At 44.6% G+C, this 25,677-nt stretch overlaps 1 protein-coding gene across 3 annotated transcripts in view; it reads left to right on the top strand.

Annotated features, from left to right (window-relative positions):
* The first annotated feature begins 2,977 nt into the window (after positions 1–2,977).
* baiap3 (BAI1 associated protein 3) overlaps positions 2,978–25,677 on the top strand; it is a 38,865-nt gene continuing 16,165 nt past the window's right edge. Inside the window, exons 1-11 of one of the 3 annotated variants that reach the window (XM_028987450.1) lie at positions 2,978–3,565; positions 4,275–4,349; positions 8,200–8,379; positions 18,966–19,053; positions 21,307–21,384; positions 21,850–21,957; positions 22,312–22,371; positions 23,438–23,504; positions 24,064–24,277; positions 25,261–25,305; positions 25,404–25,481. In XM_028987450.1, the coding sequence (XP_028843283.1) occupies positions 8,231–8,379; positions 18,966–19,053; positions 21,307–21,384; positions 21,850–21,957; positions 22,312–22,371; positions 23,438–23,504; positions 24,064–24,277; positions 25,261–25,305; positions 25,404–25,481 (887 nt within the window). In that variant the 5' untranslated portion in view covers positions 2,978–3,565; positions 4,275–4,349; positions 8,200–8,230. Of the gene's footprint in view, positions 3,566–4,270; positions 4,350–8,199; positions 8,380–18,965; positions 19,054–21,306; positions 21,385–21,849; positions 21,958–22,311; positions 22,372–23,437; positions 23,505–24,063; positions 24,278–25,260; positions 25,306–25,403; positions 25,482–25,677 lie in introns of all 3 variants that reach the window. The other 2 variants (XM_028987451.1, XM_028987452.1) reach the window with 2 other exon arrangements.

The raw sequence follows: 25,677 nt of genomic DNA, 5'->3' as shown, positions 1-25,677 counted from the left end.
GTGCCGGGGGGACGTGGCCCCGTTGGGGTTTATGTAGCAGCCTTCCGCAGCGAAGCCGCGCTCGTCTGGGGCTTTTGTTTTATTGGCTGATTTGTAGAATAATTTCTGCACCTTCACCCCAGCAGGCGTGTAATTAACGTCTGTGTCTATTTATAGTACTGGAGAGAGAGAGATGGGGGTGGGGGGGGCATATCAGCCTTTGGCTCTGGAGAGTTGATACCTTTCAACCAGGGACATCATATGGAGGTGGGGAGGAAATGATTGATAAAACAGGACATTTTAAAACTCCGACTAAATGATCTGTTCCCAATCAGTCAGTTCCCATCTTGTGTTCTCGTTTTGAGAAAACAGTAGGAAGGAGCAGGGTTAAAATGAAATTATGGTCATGTTACTTCTCAAAATTTACTGACAGTAAATGGACCGGAGGGGACATATGCAAATTACTTTCATTTTCTCAGTAGTTCAGTCACGCAACCATATATATATATATATATATATATATATATAAATCTCAATGAAATGAGTGTCACATGTTACTGTGTTGATTTAAATAATTCATCTGGTCGCACCAGATTTCCACTCTCTGCGCGTCTGGGGGAAAAAAATGGATGCAGATGCACATCCAGATGCAGATGCACATCGCCTGCAACTGATGCATCATCCGAGTCTGGATTTATTCAAACTCATTACACATTTATAAATTAATCCAAGCAATTTACACATTAATTTTCACGTGCATAATATATATATACACACACACACATTAACAGTCAAAGGTTTGCACACACACACACCTACTCTGGTAAAAAAAAAATCCGGAAACATATTTAGAAACATATTTATTATTTGTTGTATCAGGAGAAGGTTTTGTTCAGAGTCGCCTCTTTTTACCTTCATGGCGGCTTTGTTCACTGTTGTCATCACAAATAGCCGCTTCATGAGATGCTCATCAACGCGAGCGAATGATAAGAAAGTGTTCAGCATAACCCTTCAGGACTTGTGAAATCGTCCCCGATGTCTAACTCAAGGCCGCAGGGGGAATCCAAGACTGTGAAATGCTGCCATCACAGTAAACACTCATACTGGAGCAAACGCATCAACACACACAAACATACAACGACCCGGCGAGGTCTAGACGCGATAGGATTGCTTAAATACAACAACAGGTGCATCCCATTTTGTGTAAGGGAAGAACACACCAAAAAACATTGTCACACCTCATGAAAGTGAAGTGATTGTCATTGTGAAACACAGCATAGCACATGGTGACACAGTGAAAGGTGTCCTCTGCATTTAACCCATCCCCTGAGTGAGCAGTGGGCAGCCATGACAGGCGCCCGGGGGGGGCAGTGTGTGGGGACGGTGCTTTGCTCAGTGGCACCTCGGTGGGACCTTGGTGGTTCGGGATTTGAACCATTTGCCCCTACTGCCCCTACATCCAAAGGCAAGACTGTGACAGGATATTTCCAGAGCTGCAATACTTGGATCCTTTTTAGGATTAAGCTCACTCACTAAACTGATCCAGGAGTGTGAGTCACTTGAGTCAGTTGTGAGTCAGTCTCACGCTCTCGGAGCGATTCAGATTCAGTTGCCTGTTTCTGGCTGCAGAGGAAGGATTCACTCATGACTCGGTCACTGTGCTTCAGGAGTGCCAACCCATCTGTGAGTGATTCAGATTCGCCTGCAGGGCTATTTTCGGCTCTGACTGACATAAGGAGTCCACTAGGAGAATTCAACTTCGCAGGAAGTGTGTAGGGTAAAGTAGAGCAACAAAAACAAATCTTTCACTACTGGAGAATACTGGCACAGTCGCCACTGAACCAGACAACCACAAAGTCCCAGTGTCACCACCCAAACTTTCCCTGGCACTTCGGGTCAAGTTTTCCATGTGCTCTTTGTCCCGTGTGCCCTTATAACCGTGATATTTTCTGCCTGCATGTAGATATAAATGTCCCTTGGATGTGTCCATGTCATGTACTGTATTGTTTTTGTCAATAAACCCTTGAATGTTCCAAGGAGTTGTGCAAATGCGTCCTTCCCTGCACAGGTTCAAGTCCCATTTACTACCATTGTGTCCCTGAGCAAGACTCTGTACCCTGATTAAGGCTGATAAATGGCCTGTAGCCATGGGTAGGCTAAAGAAATTGATCAATAAATATTCAACTTTAAATATGAATCACAACTATAAACCTTAGTGAAGAGCATTCTATCTGTCTAAAACTGTGTCCTAACGCAGCGGGTCAGCGTTTGACATCCTGTCCTCAGAGCTGAGCCGGCCGACGCCAATGAGTGCAGTTTCAATTACAGGCTTCGGGGGAATATCGTCCCCCCAGGTCTCATTAAGTGACACCTGTCGGCCCGAAATGCGGCTAGAACGCTGTCTTGTGTTACACTATGCGACTGCCTCACCTCCCTCAGTCTGATGAAAGGGGACGGTCATTAGTGGCACCTTTATCCTGCGCCGCCACGTCGTCGTGGACGTCTCTCTGAAGGAAGACCCGCTTTATTAGATGTAACAAGATACCTGGACATTGTGAAGGGGAAAAAAAAAAGCCCAACACATTTTTGAATAAAGCCGATACGTCTCATCAGAAACCCCCATCAGACACGACACACTCTCAGAATGCCCTCCTGAATCACACCGCCGCGGTCGTACGGAGACGGTGGTAATTTATGATGTATTGTTGTCTTAATATTACCATCTGCGATGCTACAATATGTGCTCGCTGTGGCCTCCACAACACGTTCCCCCGAGCCGGCGTGAGTCACGCTGCTGTTTTGGAGCTACGAGCCCACAGTGGGTGATCTCACTCATGCTAATAAATGTCGGTGGGGTGTCAGCTCCCCCTATTTGCCTGTCTTACCTGGAGCAAGATGTTAAGACCTGCTGAAATGCCAAATGGACACTAAGGGCCAGCGGTGCCAACGGGAGGTCACCCCATGTTAATAAAGCACAGCTGGGTAAACGTTGCTTGGGGCAACAGAGATTTTCTTTCTTATTTATCATGGTCAAGCCCACCCCGTCCCACGTGGTTACACAAACAGCGTGACAAAGCGCACAACAAATGGGTATTCCTAGGAATATGGAATGGCACATGTAGAGGAGCCCACCGAGGTCCAGCCAACACCACAGGTATGAAGAGCATGTTGACCGACCCATGGATTTAGGGGCGACTGCAGTAACCTGTCACTCTTCAGCACCGTTCTGGGACCAGGACTTAATAAGGCTAAATGTAAGAGCATGCTGACAGGTGTCACCTCTCCCAGCCACCCTTCAGCAGGACGTACGTGGTGCCCACGCCCAGGTCCAGGTGTGACAGTGAAGGTCCTCCTCCTGCAGATGGACTCGGACGACGCCCCTCGGCGACAGCTCCGGGCAGGAAAGTCTGCGCGCACCATTCCCGTCTCTAACACGACGCGAGTGGAGTGGCTGCGTCTCGGCTGGAACCGCGTTGCGAATCACGAGCGAGACCGGACGACGGTCGGTGGCGTTTAAAGACGGGTTTTTTTTTTTCTCCTCCGTGAGAAGCCGGACCCAGCTGCGTGGGGCAGCAGCAGCGTGCAGGTGAGTCCCGTCCTCCCCCGTCCTCCCCCGTCCACCTGTGGATCGGCGCTCCGCGAACGTCGGCTGGTTCCACGGCGCGTCTCCGGGACAGGAACTCGCCGGGCGCAACTTTCGGGTGAAGGGATCCGATGGCCGGCAGGACTCTTCGTTTTTATGATCATGTTTTAAATGGATTTAATGTTGGTCATCCACTTTACCGACCTTTAATTGAACCTGACATTCAGGGTCAGTCTCTTTGCTCTCGAAATAAAATTATATTTAGATGTTGACCAACTCATTTATGGCTGAGATCAAGTTAATGATCATTGATCAAATGAACTGGAAAAAAAGATTTTTCTGTTTTTGCCTGTAATAAGATATGCAGAGCAGAAAGGAAAGTCTTTTGGAATTCACCCTTTTTGCAGAGAGAGGGTTTCCTGTTCATGCTGGACTGTTGTCTTGGTAACCAACTTAAAAGCTGTACTCTTCTGTAGCAACCATGTGAACACCGTAATAGCGGCAAAAAGGGGGTTTCTTGCCCCTCTGGTATTATTCGTATCTCTGTTGGTCGGTTTAAACAGCCGGTCTCTGTGTTGACGGAGCTGGGGAGAAGTGGCAGCATGACCTAGAATAAAACCAGGGCTGGCTGGGAATAAGACCTGGACGTCTCTGTATATTGGGGTGAACGTGGGTGTCTAGGATCTGATGGTCTCCCATCTACGGCAGGTAGAATCAGAGTCTGAGGCTGAGTGACAGCTGTCGGCTTTTGGAGACAACGTTCGCCTGACAGATCTGCCTGCAGCAGGTAAGAGACGCCGTCTGATTCCCTCTTACCATTTAGGAGTGATGTGTGTGTGTGTGTGTGTGTGTGTGTGTGTGTGTGTGCTTTTTCCCTCGTACTTTTGTTTGCAAGAACAGTTTTTGGAAACATATTGTTCATTTTAACAACTGAAATACAGTTATTAATAAAAAAATATATATATCATACATTGTATAGTTAAAACTGGGCATTGGAACACATTACATAATGCAGATGTCACGCTCTGTCATTGTTTGGGGGCAGTAGCACAATACGTTTTATTAAGCATGAATAAATTAACACTCCTAATTGAAAACTGGGGTTTGGTTGATAGATCTGACAACATAAGCCTGGAAAACACTGTTAACCTTAAAAACACACTCGGCCTCTGCGGTAATTAGATGTGTTCAGACAGAGACAACCTTTCATGGGATTTTACCGTTTAATTAGTTATTCGTTCTGAGAGTGGGCACGGATACAAAACCGCTCCCAGGGGCTAGCGAGAGTCTCGTCTCTGAGAAAAAAACAGTCGTATGTACATAAAGCATGTAGAAATGTGTGTGTGTGTGTGTGTGTGTGTCCCTTTTACTCAAACTCAACAAAACCCTGCAATTACACTTGCAGCATTTCCCTCACCAGCTCCACGAAGACGGCTTTTTTTTGGGGTTTTTCTCATCGGGTCGATCCGCGGCGTGAAACCTTTGCCTGCCGTCGAGCTCCGCGCTGCGGCCTAATCACAGGCGCAGATCGACACATCGACTAAAGGCGGCCCGTAGGCTAAAGGGGAGCGGATTCTTTTTTTTCCTTTCCCGGTGGTCCTCACAAGCTTTTATCCGAGCGACGGGAATTATGAACCTAATCAGCCCGTACACACCGATCCCGCCGATAAGCCTCCCAATTAAGCGTCCGCGCCGGTCCACGTGTGTGGGCTGATAAGCGGCAGCCAGCCCCTGGGCTCCCGAGTGCAGAGCCCGGCTCCATTTCCCCCCCACTCATCTCAGAGCTTGGCCTTGTCAAAGAACAGCTTAGGGAGTAAAGGGAGGGTGGAGGCTTGTGTTTAACGTTCCGGAGCGATACTATGCAGACGGGAAGGTGGTGTAATAGGCTGATAAAATTGCATCCTCTTCAGACTTCGAGTTGATAATTACAGACGGGCATTTTTAAAAATATTTTTTAACAAATAAAATGGACGTTTCTGTTCTGTTGTCCAACAGTCAGCAAATACAGTGTAAAAGAGTTCAATTTGTTAGCACATCCGAATGGCAAAGACTGATTTGTGTTAACAAAGAAGGGTGCCGGCGCTTTCCAATAAAGCCCAAATTAAAATGACACCTCTGAAAGGTCTCCGTCCGTGGACATCGCGTCGCGTCAGAGGCAAAATAAATCCATGAATAAATTAGATTAGCGTAATAGTGCCGCCAAGCCCCCTGATGGAGATATTATACACCAGGCTCCCCTGATTTCACTTGACAGGGACTGCTGGGTAACTGTCCACGAGGCGGAGAATCATTTCAGTGGGTCACGTCTCACCGACGGTGTGGAACGGCCCCATGGCTCTCCATCATAAATACGTTATATAGCAATAAAAATAGCTTGAGGGAGGAGAGTCTCGAGGAGGCGCTCTGCCTGGCATGGTCTCTGCCGGCAGTAGCCTCCATGGCCCAAATAACGAGCTCCGAAACTGAAAGGGAAGGGGAGGCTTGAGTTGCCGAATCCCACTTGAGCTCCTGTAGACCCTTACTGTAAAAAGACCAATATAATAATGTCGAGGGCATTCTTTTCGCAGCCTTGGTCGAGTCCTGCATACCTGCCGTTGCAGACCCTCAGCCTTCTCCGTTACCATAGAGACCCTTCCAGGGCAGACTCCGGCTGCCAGGCGGTCCGTCTCTCCCTGGATCAGCTTTGTTGAGCAACACTGTTATCCACATGACTGAGGAGTCGGTGGAGGGGGTGGCTGGAGCAGCCAGCGGCAGCTTGATGGGCATCTGGCCATTGTTCCTGCCTTGCTGGGTGCGATGGTGTTCCCTCGCCAGCTTGTCATTTTTCAGCGACAAACGAGATGAAGGGGGGGTTCCTTGTCACCTTGGACCAGAGTTAACCCGATAATTTTAACAATCTAAGGGTTGTCTGTAACTGTGACAGAATAGGACAGTAAACCCATAATTGCCATAATGTACCGCATGCCAATATTTCTGGATTTAGTAATAACAATAGGGGTTAATAATAGTATTTCAAAAGTGTTTGAGCTCTGCACAGTCAAGTTAAATGCTCGCCAAGACATCTAATGACATTTAAAATGTCTATTTATTGATTGTCTGATGCCGGTGACATGCATGGATGTCTCCTGGTTGAGCTGATAATGGATTTTCATGACTTATTCCCATGCAATAGACAACAGATAATATCTAATTGGGTAAGAGCTATGTTCACAGAGCAACCCTCTCCATGTGTTTAGGCGCATGACTAATTGCACTTGCAGATTTCATAGCCACGTTGGCATTCAATTTTCATGTATTTTTTTAGTTCAACATAAATACACAAAACAAAACTCTTAATTCCATACATTTAGAACTGTTCATTACATGACAATGTTGTTATTAAGGTAACATTTATATAGATACAATAATATTATTATACTACTATTATTCATAAAATCAAAAACTCATCTGAATAAATTGGGGGGAAATTATGCCAATGCCAAAAAAATAGAACAGCATGTGGACATCTTTTTAATCTTTTGATTAAAAAAAAGAGAGAGAGAGAGAGAGAGAGAGAGAGAGAGGAAAATCTGTTCTCAAAGAGGACAGTCCACAATTCCCAAAACCTTCAAATGAACATAACTGTCTGTCCTGCATGCAAGTCTAACTCGTAATTAATCCAGGATCCCCTCCTCTCTTATCGGGGAATAATTATGCAGTTATGGAGCATATGCAAGCCCCGCCTCGGTGTCCTGTCCAACTCCTGTAGCCTTCGTCCTCCCCGAGGCTGCGATGACACCCCAATATCAACCAGCCCCACCCCACTGTGCGGCTTAATAACTAGTGACATTTGAGCTCCCAAGCTGAATGTAAGAACCAGCGGCCTGTCAGCTCAATCATCTAAAGATAGCTGCTCATGTGTAGCATCGCCGTAGATTGCGCTGTAGAGAAATAGCACTCTTCCGTTTCCTTTTTTACTTTCGTATCCAATTGTCTTACTTTGAATGGCAGCAAAAGCAGTCGCTCACTGACAGCAGAAGAAAAGAACAGCCATACGTCTGCGTGAAGCGCCATCTCCGTCAATCAAATCTTTTATCTTGCTTTTCTGTCTCATTTCTCTCTTTTTTTTATTTTGGTGTGTGTGTGTGTGTGATGTTTCTGCCAAAGCTGTTCCACCACACACACTCCTCGGTCTGATAAGGCACCAGTGACTGATTCTTAGACTGTAACCTCCAGCGCGTGTTCTCACAGATGTAATGCGGGCGTAAATAAGCACAAGGTTAAATGGAATCAGGAGCTGCTTCTTCTCCCCGCTGGTTCTCCGTGGGCTTTCCTGAGATCCTGGCACCAGCTGCATGATTTCCAGGTGCCTCTTCTAAACTCTGATGAAAGGGCTCCTCAGGACGGAAGAGCAGGTGTCTATCAGTTAAACCGGCGGAAACCGCATTAGCCGCACATAGTTTCCTAATAGAATTATGGAAAATGAGGGTTGCGTCGTCATCTTTCAGAGTTGGTGTAAATCGGGTTATGTCGGAGCCTGTGGAGTCTTTACTGTCTTCGTCGTTAATGCAAATCTTAATAAATGGAAAGGTAGAATAATTCTGAGCCCCGTGCCGTCAGGCTGATTGATGGTCTCCTCCCTCCCCACCCTGCTGCAGCTGCTGGGGGATAAAAAAAAAAAAAAACGCCATGTCGACGCTGCTGGACCTGAAGAGCAGCGTGCTGAGGCAGGTGCAGAGGAGCCAGTCCCTGCGAGGGCGCAGAGAACCCTCGCCCGCCCCGTCGCCCACCATCCCCAGCCCCCTTGCCACCCTCTGCTCAGACACGACTGGCCACAGGTAAGTCTCAGCCGTGCTCTCCACACCCGCTCTCCCACAATCTAAAGTGAATAATACGAAGTTTTCCCAAATTTCCCAACTACTCTGTGACACATAATATTTTAGCACAGATGTAATGTGAATAAACCGAACCGGCTGTCAGTAGCATGATAGTAAAGTAAAATAAATACAGTGGTGTGAAAAACTAATTACCCCCTTCCTGATTTCTTATTCTTTTGCATGTTTATCACACTTAAATGTTTCTGCTCATCAAAAACTGTTAACTATTAGTTAACATAACATAACATAATTGAACACAAAATGCAGTTTTTAAATGAAGGTTTACGTTATTAAGGGAGAAAAAAAAACCCAAATCTACATGGCCCTGTGTGAAAAAGTGATTGCCCCTCCTTAACTTAACTGTGGTTTATCACACCTGAGTTGAATTTCTGTAGTCACCCCCCCAGGCCTGATTACTGCCACACCCGTTTCAACCAAGAAATCACTTAAATAGGAGCTACCTGACACAGAGAAGTAGACAAAAAGGACCTCAAAAGCTAGTTGTAAAGGTTATAAAGCCATTTCTAAAGCTTTGGGACTCCAGCGAACCACAGTGAGAGCCATTATCCACAAATGGCAAAAACATGGAACAGTGGTGAACCTTCCCAGGAGTGGCCGGCCGACCAAAATTACCCCAAGAGCACAGAGACAACTCATCCGAGGACAAAATCTAAAGTACTGCAGGCCTCACTTGCCTCAATTATGGTCAGTGTTCACGACTCCACCATAAGAAAGAGACTGGGAAAAAACAGCCTGCATGGCAGATTTCCAAGGCGCAAACCACTTTCAAGCAAAAGAACATTAAGGCTCATCTCAATTTAGCTAAAAAACATCTCAATGATTGCCAAGACTTTTGGGAAAATACCTTGTGGACTGAGACAAAAGTTGGAAGGTGCATGTCCCATTACATCTGGCATAAACGTAACAGCATTTCAAAGAACATCATACCAACAGTAAAATGTGGTGGTGGTAGTGTGATGGTCTGGGGTTGTTTTGCTGCTTCAGGACCTGGAAGGCTTGCTGTGATAGATGGAACCATGAATTCTACTGTCTACCAAAAAATCCTGAAGGAGAATGTCCAGCCATCTGTTCGTCAACTCAAGCTGAAGCGATCTTGGGTGCTGCAGCAGGACAAGGACCCAATCCACCTCTGAATGAAGACAAAATGAAGACTTTGGAGTGGCCTAGTCAAAGTCCTGACCTTAATCCTATTGAGATGTTGTGGCATGACCTTAAAAAGGCAGTTCATGCTAGAAAACCCTCAAATAAAGCTGAATTACAACAATTCTGCAAAGATGAGTGGGCCAAAATTCCTCCAGAGCGCTGTAAAAGACTCGTTGCAAGTTATCGCAAACGCTTGATTGCAGTTATTGCTGCTAAGGGTGGCCCAACCAGTTATTAGGTTCAGGGGGCAATTACTTTTTCACACAGGGCCATGTAGGTTTGGATTTTTTTTTCTCCCTTAATAATAAAAACCATCATTTTAAAAACTGCATTTTGTGTTTACTTGTGTTATCTTTGACTAATAGTTAAATGTGTTTGATGAGCAGAAACATTTTTGTGTGACAAACATGCAAAAGAATAAGAAATCAGGAAATGGGCAAATAGCTTTTCACACCACTGTAAATAAATAAATATTATTCGTAGGCATAAATTTGACAGCTTAATTTAAAACATATTTTTTAACTACTGTAATTAGAATAAACACATTAAACAAACAACATCTTCGGTTTATTTTTTTCTGTGCATCCATACACTGCAAAAAGTAAAAACTGGCTAAACTTTAATACTTCTAAATTTTAATATTATTCCACTGCCGTAATGTAAATAAACATGTTGCAGAGACAATAGGCAGCGCAGTGAAGGGCGAGTGTGCCTAGTTGAGGGGACTTGAACACTGTCTATACTATTAAAGTGGACTTATAATAATTGTCAGTGTGTCTGGGACTTTAACAGAAGGCCAGAGTGAACAGGTGTGTCTTCAGTTTAGATTTAAACACTTGAGACTGTGTCTGAATCCTGGACTGTCATGGTTCATCGCGGTGATGAAAGAGTGAATGTCGGAGGGGACGTTTAACCCAATTGCGAGACTGCAGAAAGAGGCAGGTGAGTCCCCACCGTTTGATCTGCGAGCATGTTCAGCTGTCGCTGCAACACCCACGGATGTTGATGCACAACAGAAACAACAGACAGAGTAGCAGCGTTGGAGGAGCCAGGAGAGAGGATCGTGCTTACTGGTTTAGACCAGTCATTTCCAGGAAGGCAAACAATGACTGAGCACCGACCGGTTGTCAGACGCTGATTACATAGGTCCGCCACGTGACCAAAGTACCCTCCCCCTTCAGCGGCGTCGGTACTCAGTGATCAGAGATGGATCCATGATGAAGCGGCTCAGCACCCCAGATCGTTCCTCGGGGGCCATAGCTGGCTCAGTGAACGAGGTCCTGGACCCCACGACCCCAACAGTGGGAGTCCAGGAAGCTCTCAACTGAATATGCAGGACCTCCGTCGATGATCCAGGGTGGAGGCGGAGATGGAGCAGGGGGTGTATAAAGAATAGGTGATATATGGTTTGAGGCAACTGACGTGGAATACGACGTGGACCCGGATAGATGGACTCCGCGCGGATGTCCTGGGTGGCAAGCCACACTCTGTTACCCAACCAGAGTATCAGTCTGGGCAGGTGCTGCCAATCATGCTGGGCTGCGGTACGCCGCGAGGACGAGAGGAGGGTGGAATGCCTCTTGGCCCACACTCACCAGCAGCCTTGGATAAGCTGATGAGCGAAAGGGGGCCCACCTGCAGGCTCCTGATGGGCAAAGAAAGTGGACTGGTAGCTGCAGCAGACCTCGAAAAGACTGCTGCCAGTGGAGGAGTTGACTACCGGGGCGATTTGAGAGGGGGAAGTTGAACTGTTCAAAGAACAGCACCCATTGTTGGGGTTTGACTGCTTGGTTTGGTGAATTGAGATGAGGTTCTGGTGATCGTTCCAGACTGGGTTGGTGTGAACTTATGAAAGAAGTAACAACACATTTGGAGCTTTTGGTCTGGACTGTGTTGTGACAGGATGGCACCAGCACCCTCTTCTGACACATCTACCTTGATGATGAAGGGGTGAGAAGGATCAGGATGCTGCAGGACAAGAGCTGGGGTGAAGCAGAGGCAGAGTGCTTTGAAGGCTTGGATGGTGGCAGGAGTCATGTGGAAAGGGAGTGGTGATGGCTTTGTGAGAGCAGTGATGGGTGCTGCGACTGTACCGTAGCCTCAGATGAAGCGCTGATAGAAGTTAGCAAACCCAAGGGACTGTTGCAGTTGTCTGAGCGTCATGGGTAGGGGCCAAAACACCACTGCCTCCAGCTTCTTGGGCTACATGGCCACACCCTGGGACGAGATTTTGAAGCCCAGGAACGTGGTGCAGTGCTGGTGGAAAGTGCATTTCTCCAACTTGCAATACAGTCGGTGGGTGAGTGTCACAACCACAGGCTGACAGGAGAAGGAGGCGCAGAGACGGGACATTATGGAAACAATGAGCAAAGGAAACAAAACAGTGAAATGAATTTAAAGCAACCCAAAGGTGTGTGGTATAATGCCAGAAAGACAAACACTACTGGTACGTAAGGTAAGGTCAACTTTAGTGCAGCAGCCATGTCTACATGCTGCTTCACAGATTATATAGAGTCCTGATCCATTAAGACCAATTTGATGGTCAGCTGGGATGGGCTCCTGCTGTGACGGACCAATGGCCCCAGGGCATCACAGTGATCAATCTCTTGAGGACTGCCCTAACATACTAAATGTGAGCCTCTTGTGAGTAGATGAGTATGTCGTCCAGATAGTAGACATACACCCACCGTCCAAGCATGTCATTGAGAACGTCAGTGACGAACTGCTGGAAGACAGCGGGTGCATTACAGAGTCCAAATGGGATGAATAGACTGACATAAAGTCCAGTGGGGGTGATGAAGGCAGTTTTACACTCGTTGCCCTCTCGGATGTGGATCAGATTGTACGCTGATCTGAGGTTGAGTTTGGTGTACCATTGAAGAAAGCCTCGCTGCTGCCATCCATCCAGTTCCAGCGCAGTCATTCTGTCACGGTTCAGGTGACGAGATGAAAGAGCGAATGTCAGAGGGGACATGTAACCAAATTGTTAGACAGTGCAAAGAGGCAGGTGAGTCTCCACCGTTTGAGCTTTGAGCATGTTCAGCTGTCGCAGCAATACCCATGGATGTTGATGCTCACACAACAAGTGTGGTCACAAACACTGACCGGCAAGCCGTTCCACAACTGCAGAGCTTTATAACAGAAGTCATCTGCTGTGACCTCCTGTTCTTTGGGTACCAGCAGTGAACACTGAACCCTTTGAATAGGGTGTAAGATCGGGGTGACATGGTCGTATTTTCTGGTTCTAGTTAGAACTCTGGCTGCAGCATTCTGAACTAGCTGGAGTTTACTCATGCACCTACTAGAGCATCCAGACAGTAATGCGTTGCAGTAATCTAACTTTGAAGTAATAAATGCATGGACCAACTTTTCTGCATCGTGCAATGACATCATATTTCTTATCTTTGCGATATTTTTAATGTGAATCGAACAAGGACGCCTAGATCCTTTCCTTCTGTACTGGTTAGATAGAAAGGCTATCTAGAGTTTCAATGCAGCCAGACAGCTTAAGTCTGGCTGCATGAGGCCCAAGTACAAACACACACCTTTGGGTTTGTTTACGTTACCTTACCTTTACGTTTACCTTGTGCCAGATTTTTGTGTGTTAAAATAAATCCTTGTCATCCCCGATGTTGTGGCAGCGAGTCCTTCTGTGCTGTCGGACTCTTGGCACGTTTCCACGGGCACTCATGTATATTCATCATCTCCCTTGTCACTCGCATTTTAAATGAGCAAAACTGACATTTCAGTCTGAGAATAGCAGCTGTTTGCAACATGTGACCGAATTTGATGGTAAGATTAGCCAATTAGTTTTTCCCATGGAACACAATGAAATGGGACAAAAGCAGAAGTTCTCTTTGTTGATGTGACATTGTTAGCCTGATCTTCATTTCTGTAACAATAATGACAGATCTGATTTAACACAGCACTCACCAAATTTCCTTACTAGTGTCACTATACAAGTGTCCCTTCTGTCCACTGTCCTATTTTGCACAGGAATGGAATTAGACTATAAAGATTGGACTTGGGATCACATTTTCTTTACATGATAATCAGAGAAGGAACAACCTAAAGAAGCTAAATTACCTGTCCACATGTGTGTATTATATAAGATATCCTGAATGTGTCTAGGTTTCATTCAAGCATTGATTTTTGTTCCCTTGAGTTGTGCGATTACGCCTTTTATGGCTGCCCACCAATGAAGACGAATTAAATGCAGAGGACACACGTTGCTGTGCATCATAATGACAATCACTTCAATTTCACAAAAAAATATATATAATTATGCATTCATGCCATTAATTGCTTTATGTCATATATACCTGCAGTTTTTCATCAGACATTATCTTTGTAATTGTTTTAAAATTTCTCCCCAGATTGTGTCAACTGCTAGTGACCACGACCTTTCCCTGCTGTTTAGTTCTTCCTCTTGTTCTTGTTCACTCCCCGTTTCATTACAACTTCCTAGGTCATAAACACAATCTCAGTTCCGTTTGAACATAACATCACACTTCATCATTCATTTCGCCTCATTCAAGTTTCTCTACCTGTTTAAACCCTTCTGTTTTACCTCCTGCCTCTGATCTTATTAGTACTAAATAGATGGTTATGTTTGTTCCTGTTGCCTGCTGCATGTGCATATGTGACAGGTGGCTTTGAACTTGCTTGAATACAATGAGCAGGACTGTTTCAGGTTTAATGATACGTTAGGCTCAACATTAGGCTCATTAGATTCATTACAATACATTCAGTTGGCAGACGATGATTATCGAAAGCAACTTTAAAGTGAGGACAAATCAAGACCTTGTAGTGAATGCAAGCACTGAGTCTTTTCAAATGACATGTATGGAATGGAGATGGAGAAAGAAGCTCACAGTGAGTGTGAGAGATTGATGTTCGTGTGTTTAGGGAAAGAGACTCAGATAAGAAGAGTCTTCAAGAAGCATTTTCAAGCATTTTGTAGCTTGTTTCAATAATAAAAGCATGGATGTTCCATGGAATGTGGCACAGAAATAGAATTTGTAGACCTAATAGAACATATAGCAAAGAAAAATTAATTTTGTGAATTTGTAAAAATATATATATATATTTCTTTTTGCTACCTCACAGGACACAAGGATACATTCAGAAAAGCATCTCATGCAGTGGTTGGCCTAGCAGATACAGAAACAGACCCGTAAGGTTGCTGGTTCGAATCCCGAGCTCCCTGGGCACCTGCCATGGCTGCCCACTGCTCACCAAGGGTGATGGTTAAATACAGAGGACACATTTTGTTGTGTCAATGTGTGCTGTGCTGCAGTGTTTCACAATGACAATCACTTCAGTTTCACTTTCACTAAATAGCAATGCCTGTTGAGTAATAATCCTCATTAATCCACCCAGGGGTGCATGGCAAAAAATTTTCCCTTACGATTCCGGCAGTTCCCTTGTCTCTCAGTACCTGTACCCAATCATCTTGCAATAATGTATTCCATTACTCCATAAACCACAGCAAATCGAGTACCACATGAGTGAGAATGAAGTGTTTGGATGTAGCACCGAATTGGTCAGAGTGTCCACGGGTTGCTGAATTTTTACAAAAATAGCTCTCATTTCATTACAAAGGCAGATAGCAAACATTTTATAGGTTAATGAACATATAAAGTAAATCCACCCCATAAAGTATTGCCTTTTATGGCTGAATGCTGCCGATTTACACAATTCATACATTTTCAAATGATGATAATTGGATAAATGCTGTAAATACATAGATGTGAGGTTTTTTTTTTTCACTCCCTCAGAATCCATCTTGTTTTGATTCTCTCTCTGTCTCTTTTTTTCAACTGATGTCAAAGCCAAAAGTAATGGGCATACGAACCTTGAGGTTTCTATAGCAACCAAAACACGTCTGTTTATTGCAGCTGCTCCTAAAATATGAACAGCTTTATTTCTTAATGACTGCACTTACTCAAACGGAGAATCAAAAAATGTACCTCAGACAATGTAATATTAAATCTTATTAAATGTGCTGCGATTAGGAACTACTTTTAAATATAACTGCATGCTCTATCAACACGCGTTTCCAATTTACATTTAACAAAGCATGGCTAATGTTTGTCCATCAGTTTTGTGTCCCTCAGCTTGGTTAAATGAGGCAGAACCTGATTAGCGACGGGTTAACCAGCCGACTCTGGGGAGCCTTACGATCTCCAGCAGCCAGGCAGCCTCCAGTCGCCATTACGGTAACAGGAAGCCGTTTGTCTCCTTCATTAGCTCCGGCAAGAGAGAGCTAATGCATTCCCGACCCAGGCGCGTGCAGTCGTTAGTGATATGCTAATGGGGAGAAAAGGCGCTTTGGTGAGACATGTCCAGAGAGTGACAGACCCTGACCTTGAGCCTGACCTCTTTCCAACCATAAGCTGCTGTAAAATGAAGTGACAGTCATTGTAAAACACTGCAGCACAGCACATGGTGACACAACAAAATGGGTCCTCTGTATTTAACCACCACCCTTGGTGAGCAGTGGGCAACCATGACAGGCGCCAGGGAGCAGTGTGTGGGGACGCTAGGCCGCTAGGCCACTACTACCATATGTAAATATTGTAGGTAAAAATGGTACCAATGTTACAGAAAAACCCAAAATAAAAGAAAGGAGAAAGGGAAAGAGGAAGAGAGAGAGAAGCCAGAAACCAGGCTTCAGAGAGGAAGCCTAGCCCAGGAGAAACAGGTAGAGAAAGGAAAAAGAAACCCGGACAGAAAACTCTTTTATACATCTGAGACCCCAAAAAGTTGGCTGTGGCAACCTTTCACCACTTTCACGGTGGTCTTCTTCCCCCAACAAGGACCTTCTCGTCATGAGTCCTCAAGCCGTTTTCTGGCTTTTGACACCTCTTGCTCGTGGGAGGCCGCAGCTTGATAAAGATACAAGCGGGGGATTTTCCATCTTTCACTGCTCAACGGGATTCTACTGCGAACGTATGAATTATTGTTAGGGATGTGTGCAAAACCCGATAAAACACTGATCGTCTGGTTACGATGCGAGCAGACCAAGGAGAATTAGGAAGCAGGTTTTTCTGGATCAGAGAATCTAGAAAACAGAACGTCTGTCACGGGGGACTCCGTGTTCAGGGTTCAGTACTCTCCACAAGTTTTTTTAACGTTTAGTGTTTTTCTTTAGCATTCCAGTTCGAGCCTTAATTTTTTTTAGCCACTCTCAGTGGGCAGGGATCCCCCACGTCCCACCAGCCACACTTCCCAGGCTGTCTGACTAAATGCCATATTGCATTCAGCACCACAGGCCTGCCGCTGCCACACTTAGAGCAACAGGAAGGCATCGCGTCTCACAAATTTGCTTTGTAATTTGCCCCGCTTGCCCCAGAATTAGTATTTTGCTTTTTTTTTGTTTCCTGCTCTTTTGCCGCTCAGGGTACAGAGCGCACTGTTGTTCCTCTCTGTCGTGTTTTCTGCTCGACAAATCGACATCGCAAATGGCACCTGATGATTACTTTTACCTTTGGATGTGCTGGAAGCCCTGACGGACTCGCTGGAGAAAGCATACAGAATGTTCCTTCAGCCATTAAAGCCACATTAAGTTGGAATTATTGTGAAATGACCTATTTTGTGCCTATTTCGTGTAGTGAATCAGTCGTAAATGTCCTTCCTGAAAAAAAGATGTTCCATCCGTACTGAAAAAAAAAAGAACATGGACTCCTCAAGCCAGCATTAGAAATTGCTGGTAATGGCCAGACAGTTAATGGACTTTATTACGTTCAAAAGGTTAAGTAAGCCCAAAACTGCATGTTGTATTTTTTGAATCTGACATCGACTGACAGTAAAATACTGTTAAGATGTTGCAAATATAATTTACTTGCCATTTTGTTTTTACTTTTAAAGGGCTGTTTCAGTTCTGTCCAAAGCCGGACATCTTAATAATAATTGAAAACAAAATAATATTGGAAATTCAAATAATAATAGGCTACAGGGGAATCTGTTTCCTAGCAACATTGGCTGGGACTGTCGCCTGGGCTGTGTGTGTGTGTGTGTGTGTGTGTTACTAGTTACTGGCTTGCATAAAAGAGTCCTTGTGATACAGAAAGGTAGAGGCATTTATCAAATTAACCACTCGCAGAGCGGTGAGGTCAAGAGGCCTTGATGGCATGATGATGAATGTTACGTCATCTGCATGTAGTTAGTAATGTAAAACAGACTCGGGAGCCTTATAGGAAATGCAAATGCGCTCCATGGTACGACGCCACAGTTGTGGCCCCTCGCCGTCCCCGTGGCAACAGGGGCACAGGCTGCTCGACGCGGTAACCTTTAATAATCATGCGATATTAAAGCCCTCAGTCAGGAGCGGACCTTGGAGGATGTAAAGGTCTTTAAGGAACTTTTTCCTTTCTTTATGCTGGGAAGAATTAGCACACGGCGCTTTCGTAGTGTGCGCAGTACCTCCGGGGCTTCGTCTCGGAAAGGTGAGATCAGTGGTGCGCCGGGTCGGGGTGACACACGCCCGCTGTGTTGGCATTAATAAAGAGAGCGGCAGCCGCGACACAGGCTGGCCGCCGGGTAACCTGTCCTGTCACATCTCATTCTACCTCTGCCCTGTTTTTTTTGCTTTTCCCCAGATTTTTCTTGTCTTGTGCATTTTGGATTCCAAAGACTGGAGCCAGTTTCAATGAATCGCTCCAATAACCCCCCCCCTCGTATCACCATGGCGACAGGGGTTGGGAAATTAGTGAGGCAGGAGTCCAGGGGTTCACCCTGCTCTCCGTGAGCAGGAGACGTGTCTCCAGAGTGGATCCTTCGGCTCACAAAGGACAATTAACAGTAGGATCCGGGCCATGGTTTGCACTGTAAAAATTGCGCCGATTTGCGCGTGGAAGCCTGTCTGGCTATACTCATCAATCATGAATTATAGCCCGATAATAAAAAGGAGTAATTCGTGTCCCGGGAGCGCTCGGTCACGCCCGGCTGATCGAAAACTTTGTGTGTGCACGAGCATTTAGAAGAGGTTTTAAAAAGCTTTGGATCGGAAGTTTGAGCGTCTGAAATGGCCCCTGGGACCGAGCCCCACCTGAACAGGGAGGGACATCATCTTCCAAATCCTCTAATAGCGCTAAAAAAACGAATGGCATGTGCTTGAGCTGAGTGTCTTTTAAAAGAGGCCAGAGTGAAGGCTGCTGCTGATGGGTGAGAAAGGACCAAGAAGCGGTCGATTAGCCTCCTGTGTTTATCTGCCATTTGCTGGAGATCAAACATTAGCGATATCTTAAGGGACGGCACAATGCCTTACAAACACACATACACACACACACACAACATATCCCCAAAGAGGAGCTTTCATATCACCTAATTAAAGTTTTAAAAGATGGCTGTTTTTTTTTTTTTATTTTATTTCCCTGCAGGGTCGCCGAGGGCAGCGAGGAGTTCTTTGAGCGAATGAGTGGAATTCTTCAGAAGCAGGAGCGGATGCTGCATGCAGGCCAGTCTGAGGTAACTGGGTCAAGGTCTCACCATTTTGGCAATGCCCCTGTCCAGTTTTTTTTAGATGAGGAGACTAGGTTCCTCAACCCGCTTAGCGTAATGGATTCCACTGGTTTTAACTTAAACTGGTCAAAGTTGGTCACACAAATGAGAGAACAGACCTTACACTGGTCAAACTCACTGGCCCACCAGCGTTTCTGGATGGAGGTGGGACGAGAGTCAAACTGCTGTCTGTGATGGAAGAGTAAGAATATTGTTAAAAAAAATCATGTTTTCATAGATTTAATTGTAATGTTATAATTCTCTGAAACATGGCAATTTATGCAAATGCACATGTAATGCAAATTACCAGTACAGAAAGGGCATTACGTTTGGTTAATGGCAGTGGTACATTGCTGGAGTGGCGGACTTTCTGGCAAAGCTCATGGATTTGATGAACCATCACACTAGATCTACTGGACAAGTGTTGATTACCATTTTTCTGAATCCAACTAACATGGACTGTTGGAAATTTCTCTTCTCTTGGTGTTTTCTTTGACTTTACCAAGGTTTTCCAAGATTTGTCAGTATTCATGTGTATTCTTGTATTCTAATGATCTCCTATGCGCTTCACAACAAATAAAGTTGAACTGTCAGGACCCAGTCGGTAACGCAGAAAGTCAGACCGCACCAGTCAAGGACAGCTGCTACAGTACTCCTGTTTTATAGCGTCACCTGAACGAAGGGATACGCTTGTTTTATTCTCCTTAACAATCCAGCAATTAGCCAATAGCATGAAAAAAATGATCAGCTTATCGTTTTAGCTCTTAAAGCACTTTGTCGACGTTGACTAGGTGGCACATACATATTATGTGATGGAATGAGGTTGTATTTCACATATGCATTTTCATTATACACACACACTTCAAATACACAAAATGCACATGTCTCAAACATTTTATTCCAGTGTGATCATGAAGTATAAATGTGTAGGAGATGTGTCCTTGACTCTCTTAGTTGATGTCTGCTAGGGCTGTACCATTTCATCTACTGAATAATACTAAGAGGTATAACTGAGGTGCTCACAATACTCATGTTGCACAAACGTAATATGAAGGACAGTGCAGGTCAACGGTTTCTGAAGACCTGTTGCTCATTACTAGATATTTTTTCTTATTTTCCTGAGTGAATTATTATTGATATAGTTTTTTAATTTAAGATAATTTTTTATAGAGATTATAGAGAAACGCAAATCAAAAACCGCAACTTCAAAACTGAGATACATACAGAACCAAGATGGTTGTCGTTCCGTTTCACTATTACTGTTTGTGCATGTAACGTATTGAAGTGCACAGGTTTCAAATGCTCCAGAATGAGCAAGCGTGAGAGTTGTCAATCATCAGGCTCCTTCCAGTTAAAAAAAATGACAGCAACAAAGAGGTTCTTTTGTTTCTGTTCTTCAAGATGATCTGGTTTTATCTATTTATGTAGATCCTGAGGATGCTTAGTACATTTACATTTACAGTATTTATCAGACGCCCTTATCCAGAGTGTTTCCCACTAATCTACTAGCACCCAGACCAGCTTAGTGATAGGTCCATAATAAAAAATGTCATATAAAGCTAACTATTATATTTTGAGGAAGATGGACAGGACATATACTTGAGCAGGTGCCATCAGCTGGCACATCTCGTCACATATAACTCCCTGACTTAGGGTGATAGTGATAGGTAACACACTCACGTACAGTATGAGCCAGAACACTACAGAGTCACAGGTTCAAACCCCACTTACTACCATTATGTCCCTGAGCAAGACACTTAACCCCGAGTGTCTCCAGAGGGGACTGTCCCTGTAACAACAGACTGTAAATTGCTCTGGATAAGGGCATCTGATAAATGGCATAAATGTATATGACTGAGTTCACCGCCAGTTTTTGGATACGCTGGTGGCTCATGTGCCACAGTGTGTGATGTTTGTGGACAGACGGTGACGGAGATGAAAGAGCAGAGAGGCCGGCATCTCATCTGTCACAAGCTCCTCACCATGGCTTCTCCCCACACCCACACCCACACATACTCATTGGCGTCACCGCTGGCAACACGCTGGGCGCTGATGTTTATCTGAGTGTGCCTCTCGCACTTCCTGTTTTGCGCAATTCAGATGGTAGCGACCTCTGCGCTGCGGTCACTTTTTGTACCCATGCTGTGTAAATAGTTTTGCCATTTGCCCCACTCTCTATTCTTCTTCACATCCTGCCTCCTCATCTTCACTTGTTGCCAGAGAGAGAGCTGCCTCGCCCCACCTCCCCCAGAACATGCAGGCCAAGTTCCCGCTCCAGACAGAGCCACCAGGAAGGAGGTAAGAGTCTTCTGCTCTTCAGAGCTCCTTTATTCTGGAACTTTTCTGAACCTTTCAAAAGGTTTTCTTTTTTTCTTTTTTTCAAAGTGGAATCGTTTTTAATTACCGTAAATTCAAACCTACAGTTCCATTCTAGCAGGCATGACCAACGAAATCAGATTTTTGATTTGTTTGTGGCCACCACGGAAAAGCAACATTTTGGGTTTTTTTTTAACGCTCCTCCAGAATGCCCATGGTGTTATTTTAGATCCACCTGAACAGCCTAAATTATTATTTTCCTCATTATTGCTTTTCTCAAAAATACCCCACTAGAAACAACACTCTGGTAATGAATGAAATCTTTTATCATTTGATTAAGGCAATTAGGGCAGCAAAGTAATTATTTCCAGATGGCCGCGTACAGCATGAATGAATAACGGATGGATGAAGAATAGCTGCACTGAGATCCGTCTCTCACTTCCGCAGCTTGACCTGCTGTACGAAGAAGCGATCTACACGGTGGTGAATCGGGTCGGAGTGCCCTCGCCGGAGTACGTCACCAACGAGTGGGACATTTTCACCTATCTCCAGAAGGTGCGTTACTTTCCCTCCATTCCCTCCAACGTGTCATGCGTCATGCTTCCCAATTAAACTTGTAAATGAACCTCGCACTTCCTCCTTTAAATGCGATTAGCATCTGAGGAGGTCACGTATGGTTCCTCAGATATCCTTAACCATCAAAGCCCATCCGGTCTGGTGTTCAGGGCTGATACTACATTCGTTCAGGTGCTTTTAGTGCCTTGTGTCATCTCTGCTCATGAAGGAGGTTTGATGTTCGGATGAACCTGCCGTGGCCAGCGTACGCCTGCCGTCACTTGCAGACATTAGATTGAAAGAGTTTTTTCAAGATCGAAATATTACAGTGACACGTCTCCCTCTCCCACCAAGGCTTTCGACATGGGTCAGGAAGAGCATGACATCATTCTGCAGAGGGTGCAGGAATCCCAGGTAAGAGGCAGTTTTCAGATGAATGCATATCTGAGTGAATAAATCAGGTCAGTTGGCAGCGGGGTGCGCTGGAGACCTTTCTAACATGCGACTGCAGCAAAAACAGAAGAACGGTGAAACAACACAAGGCGGCCCAGTTGGGTGTCTCTTATCCGTGACCATACAATAATTCCACTGTAGGCACAGTTTTATGAGAATCACTGTTTTCAGACTTGTTTGCCAGTGTAAGTGTCAAAAACGTCCTCAGGATTAAATAGACGAAGCGGGAAAAACTTGCAGAAAACATCCGTTCAAAGTGTCCTCATTGTTTAAAATAAGGTCCAGGAGGGTTTGGGGTGCATATATAACCAGAATAATGAACCAGGTATGTGAGAGCAACAGCCCAACAGCACCAAGCTGTGATGTACGCAGTGCTTGTGGTGCTCACGCTCCTTCAAGTGGCGCTAGTGGTATTATTCGTAATATCCTTAATATAGTATAGTTATTATCCTCACTTGCTATGGCGTTGACAGTCAATAATAAATCACAGTCACAGATTCATAGGGATTTTGAAAAGGCTGCTATGAGAGTATATAAGAGAGTATATCTGACTTACTTGCCAAGTTCAGAAGAAACATGATGTGTTATTATTGTTTCTTAGATACCCAAAGGGACTTTTACTCAGTATGCTGGAGATGGGAGTTCTTAGAAAGGATCAATTTGTATGACTCTTTGCCTTTTATTTGACTACAAGAGGTCTTTGAAATGTCAGTGTGAAAGAGGCCATGCTCTCCTCTGATAGACTCCTCTAAAAGCGGCCTTGTGAAAGGAATGAGAAATGTTGTGCCATTTCAATGGTTCTCACAATGATCCCAGCTTCCACCAGCACAGCAGTCTCTCACACCGAGGGCACTCACATTGAACCCTGGACAAAGGGAGCGTGCATTGATTTTCTCTGTTCCCAAATGTCCGGCGTTATCCCCACCGAACGTGTCGGTATGGATGGTCGGATGGTGGCATCAAAGTTGGGTTTAAAGCCACGCTTCTCCGCATCCGCTAACCTGATGTCCACTGCTGTCTGTTGCAGAGAGCCAGCTTCTCCCTCAGGGTTTCCGTCATGAAGGGAAAGAATCTCATGGCTAAAGATGCTAATGGTAAGGCTATATTTTTTCTTGCCCTTGTCTGCGTCTTCAGTTATGAGTGAATAGCTGTGGAAATGCCACCCTGATTCTGCAAATCTGTAATTTAGTTGTAATGTAGCATAATACCACCTTCAGTTGAGGCCTTTGTTTGGCTCAAAGGAATCCAAGGAGATATTTTGTTCTTTAAATGTAAGGTTATTTGCATTTTAATAGGGCTTATGGTGGTAAAGTCTCTATTGAACAGCAATAGTTGATTTAAGTCTAGCTATACAGTTAACAGGGTGGTAGTAGCCTAGTGGGTTAAACACTCGTCCATAAACAGGTTCAAACCTCACTTACTACCATTGTGTCCCTGAGCAAGACACTTAACCCTGAGTGTCTCCGGGGGGGAGGGCTGTCCCTGTAACTACTGGTTGTAAGTTGCTCTGGAAAAGATTGTCTGATACATGACATAAACGTAAAATGTACAATGTCAGTTTATGTTGTGCGGTGAGATTGTGGACTATTGGACCTGTTCTTAAACATATTGAAGTGGGTGCCTGAGATGTCTGACATACCTTGGACCTTGCAGGATACAGTGACCCATACTGCATGTTGGGACTCCTGCTTGGCCAGAGCCCCAGGGAGACGGAAGAAAAGAAGGAGCGCAAGTTCAGTTTCCGTAAACGGCGAGAGAAGCTGGAGAAGCGTGGCAGCGTCAGGGAGGTGTTGGCAGCTCAATCCATCCAGGTGACGGAGGTGAAGCCAGAGACCCTAAACCCAGTATGGAACGAGCACTTTGTATTGTGAGTAGTGGCAATTATTCACTTCCCATTGAACATGATTAGTAATATTTGACAAGTGTTGGAGTCAAATACGTGAAAATTGCCACAAAAAATTGAATTGTCATGTAAGCGCCCCATCTCATGAACACTCTGAGTTTTACCCCTTTGCATAAGTTTCATGGCACAGATTTGACATAAGGCATACATGATTCATGTATGACTGTTCAGCGGATCTGAAGGCTGCATGCAGAATTGTGCAGTAAATTCCACCACAAGAATGTACAGAGCGTCCAGTCCAGTGTTAGTCCAGTTGAACATGCAGGAATAGCTCAGCTACAATATCTAAGTTTTTTTAGTTTTACCACAAAAAAACAAATCTGTTTTGTCTCATGTAAACATAGTGACTGAAAATTCTGATAAGAGTGCCAAGACATTTTCACACAATATCCAGCCACTCTCTGTCTGGGGAGTAGAAGATGCCTCAAAATGAACATGGCAATTGCTGGGATACAGAATATTTAATAATTAATATTTAAAATAAACTGGCTTGTGGGTGTATCTGGACTTGTATATACACCCAGACATGTCTCCAAGAAGACATTGTTTAGCTAAGATTTCCATGATTGATTTGAAAAATAAATAATAAATAAACAAACAAATAAATAAAACAATTAATTAAATATTAATTAATGGTTAAAATACTAAATTGTCATTGATTTATGCCGACTGTCACAGGTGATGCGGCGCATGAAGGATGCATTCGCATGACTGTGAACAAACAAAGGGTTTATTACAATTAACACATGCACACACCAAGACAGGACAACATTCCACGACCCGACGAGGACACGCAAACATTTACACAAACTAAACAGCTGCGAACAATCAGGGCAAATCGGAAACATGGAAAATACAAAACTCAGCAGCGCCCCCCCCCCCCCCCCCCCCCCAGATCGTGACATTATTATTAAATAATATGAAAATGGGATTTCTTTCCCCCACAGTGAAATTGATGATGTCAACAGTGACCTGCTGCATCTGGACATATGGTGAGAATTAAAAAAAAAAAAAAAAGAATTTTCAAAAAAAATATATAGGATTAAGGTCACTTTAGCATGACCTTTATAGGCTCTATGCTCACCTGTAGGGACCACGATGATGATGTCTCAGTTGCTGAAGCATGTAAGAAGCTAAATGAAGTGAGCGGATTCAGAGGAATGGGCAGGTAACTCTTTTTTTGAATAGTAAAGGTCAGCCGCGAGCATTAGCTTTAAAAAAAAACAGCTAATCGAATGTGTCTCAGAGCTTCCTGAGCTTCCTGTTATTTCCAGCAGCTTCCTCAATTTCCTGTCATAATTGAAGACTTCTTGGCTTGTTCATAACAATTTCATTTGAGACAGAGGAAATGTCTCCAAGTGGCA

This window comes from Denticeps clupeoides, chromosome 7 (genome assembly GCF_900700375.1).
Source record: "Denticeps clupeoides chromosome 7, fDenClu1.1, whole genome shotgun sequence".
Classification (NCBI taxonomy): Eukaryota; Metazoa; Chordata; class Actinopteri; order Clupeiformes; family Denticipitidae; genus Denticeps; species Denticeps clupeoides.
This window is presented reverse-complemented; position numbering and strand designations above follow the sequence as displayed.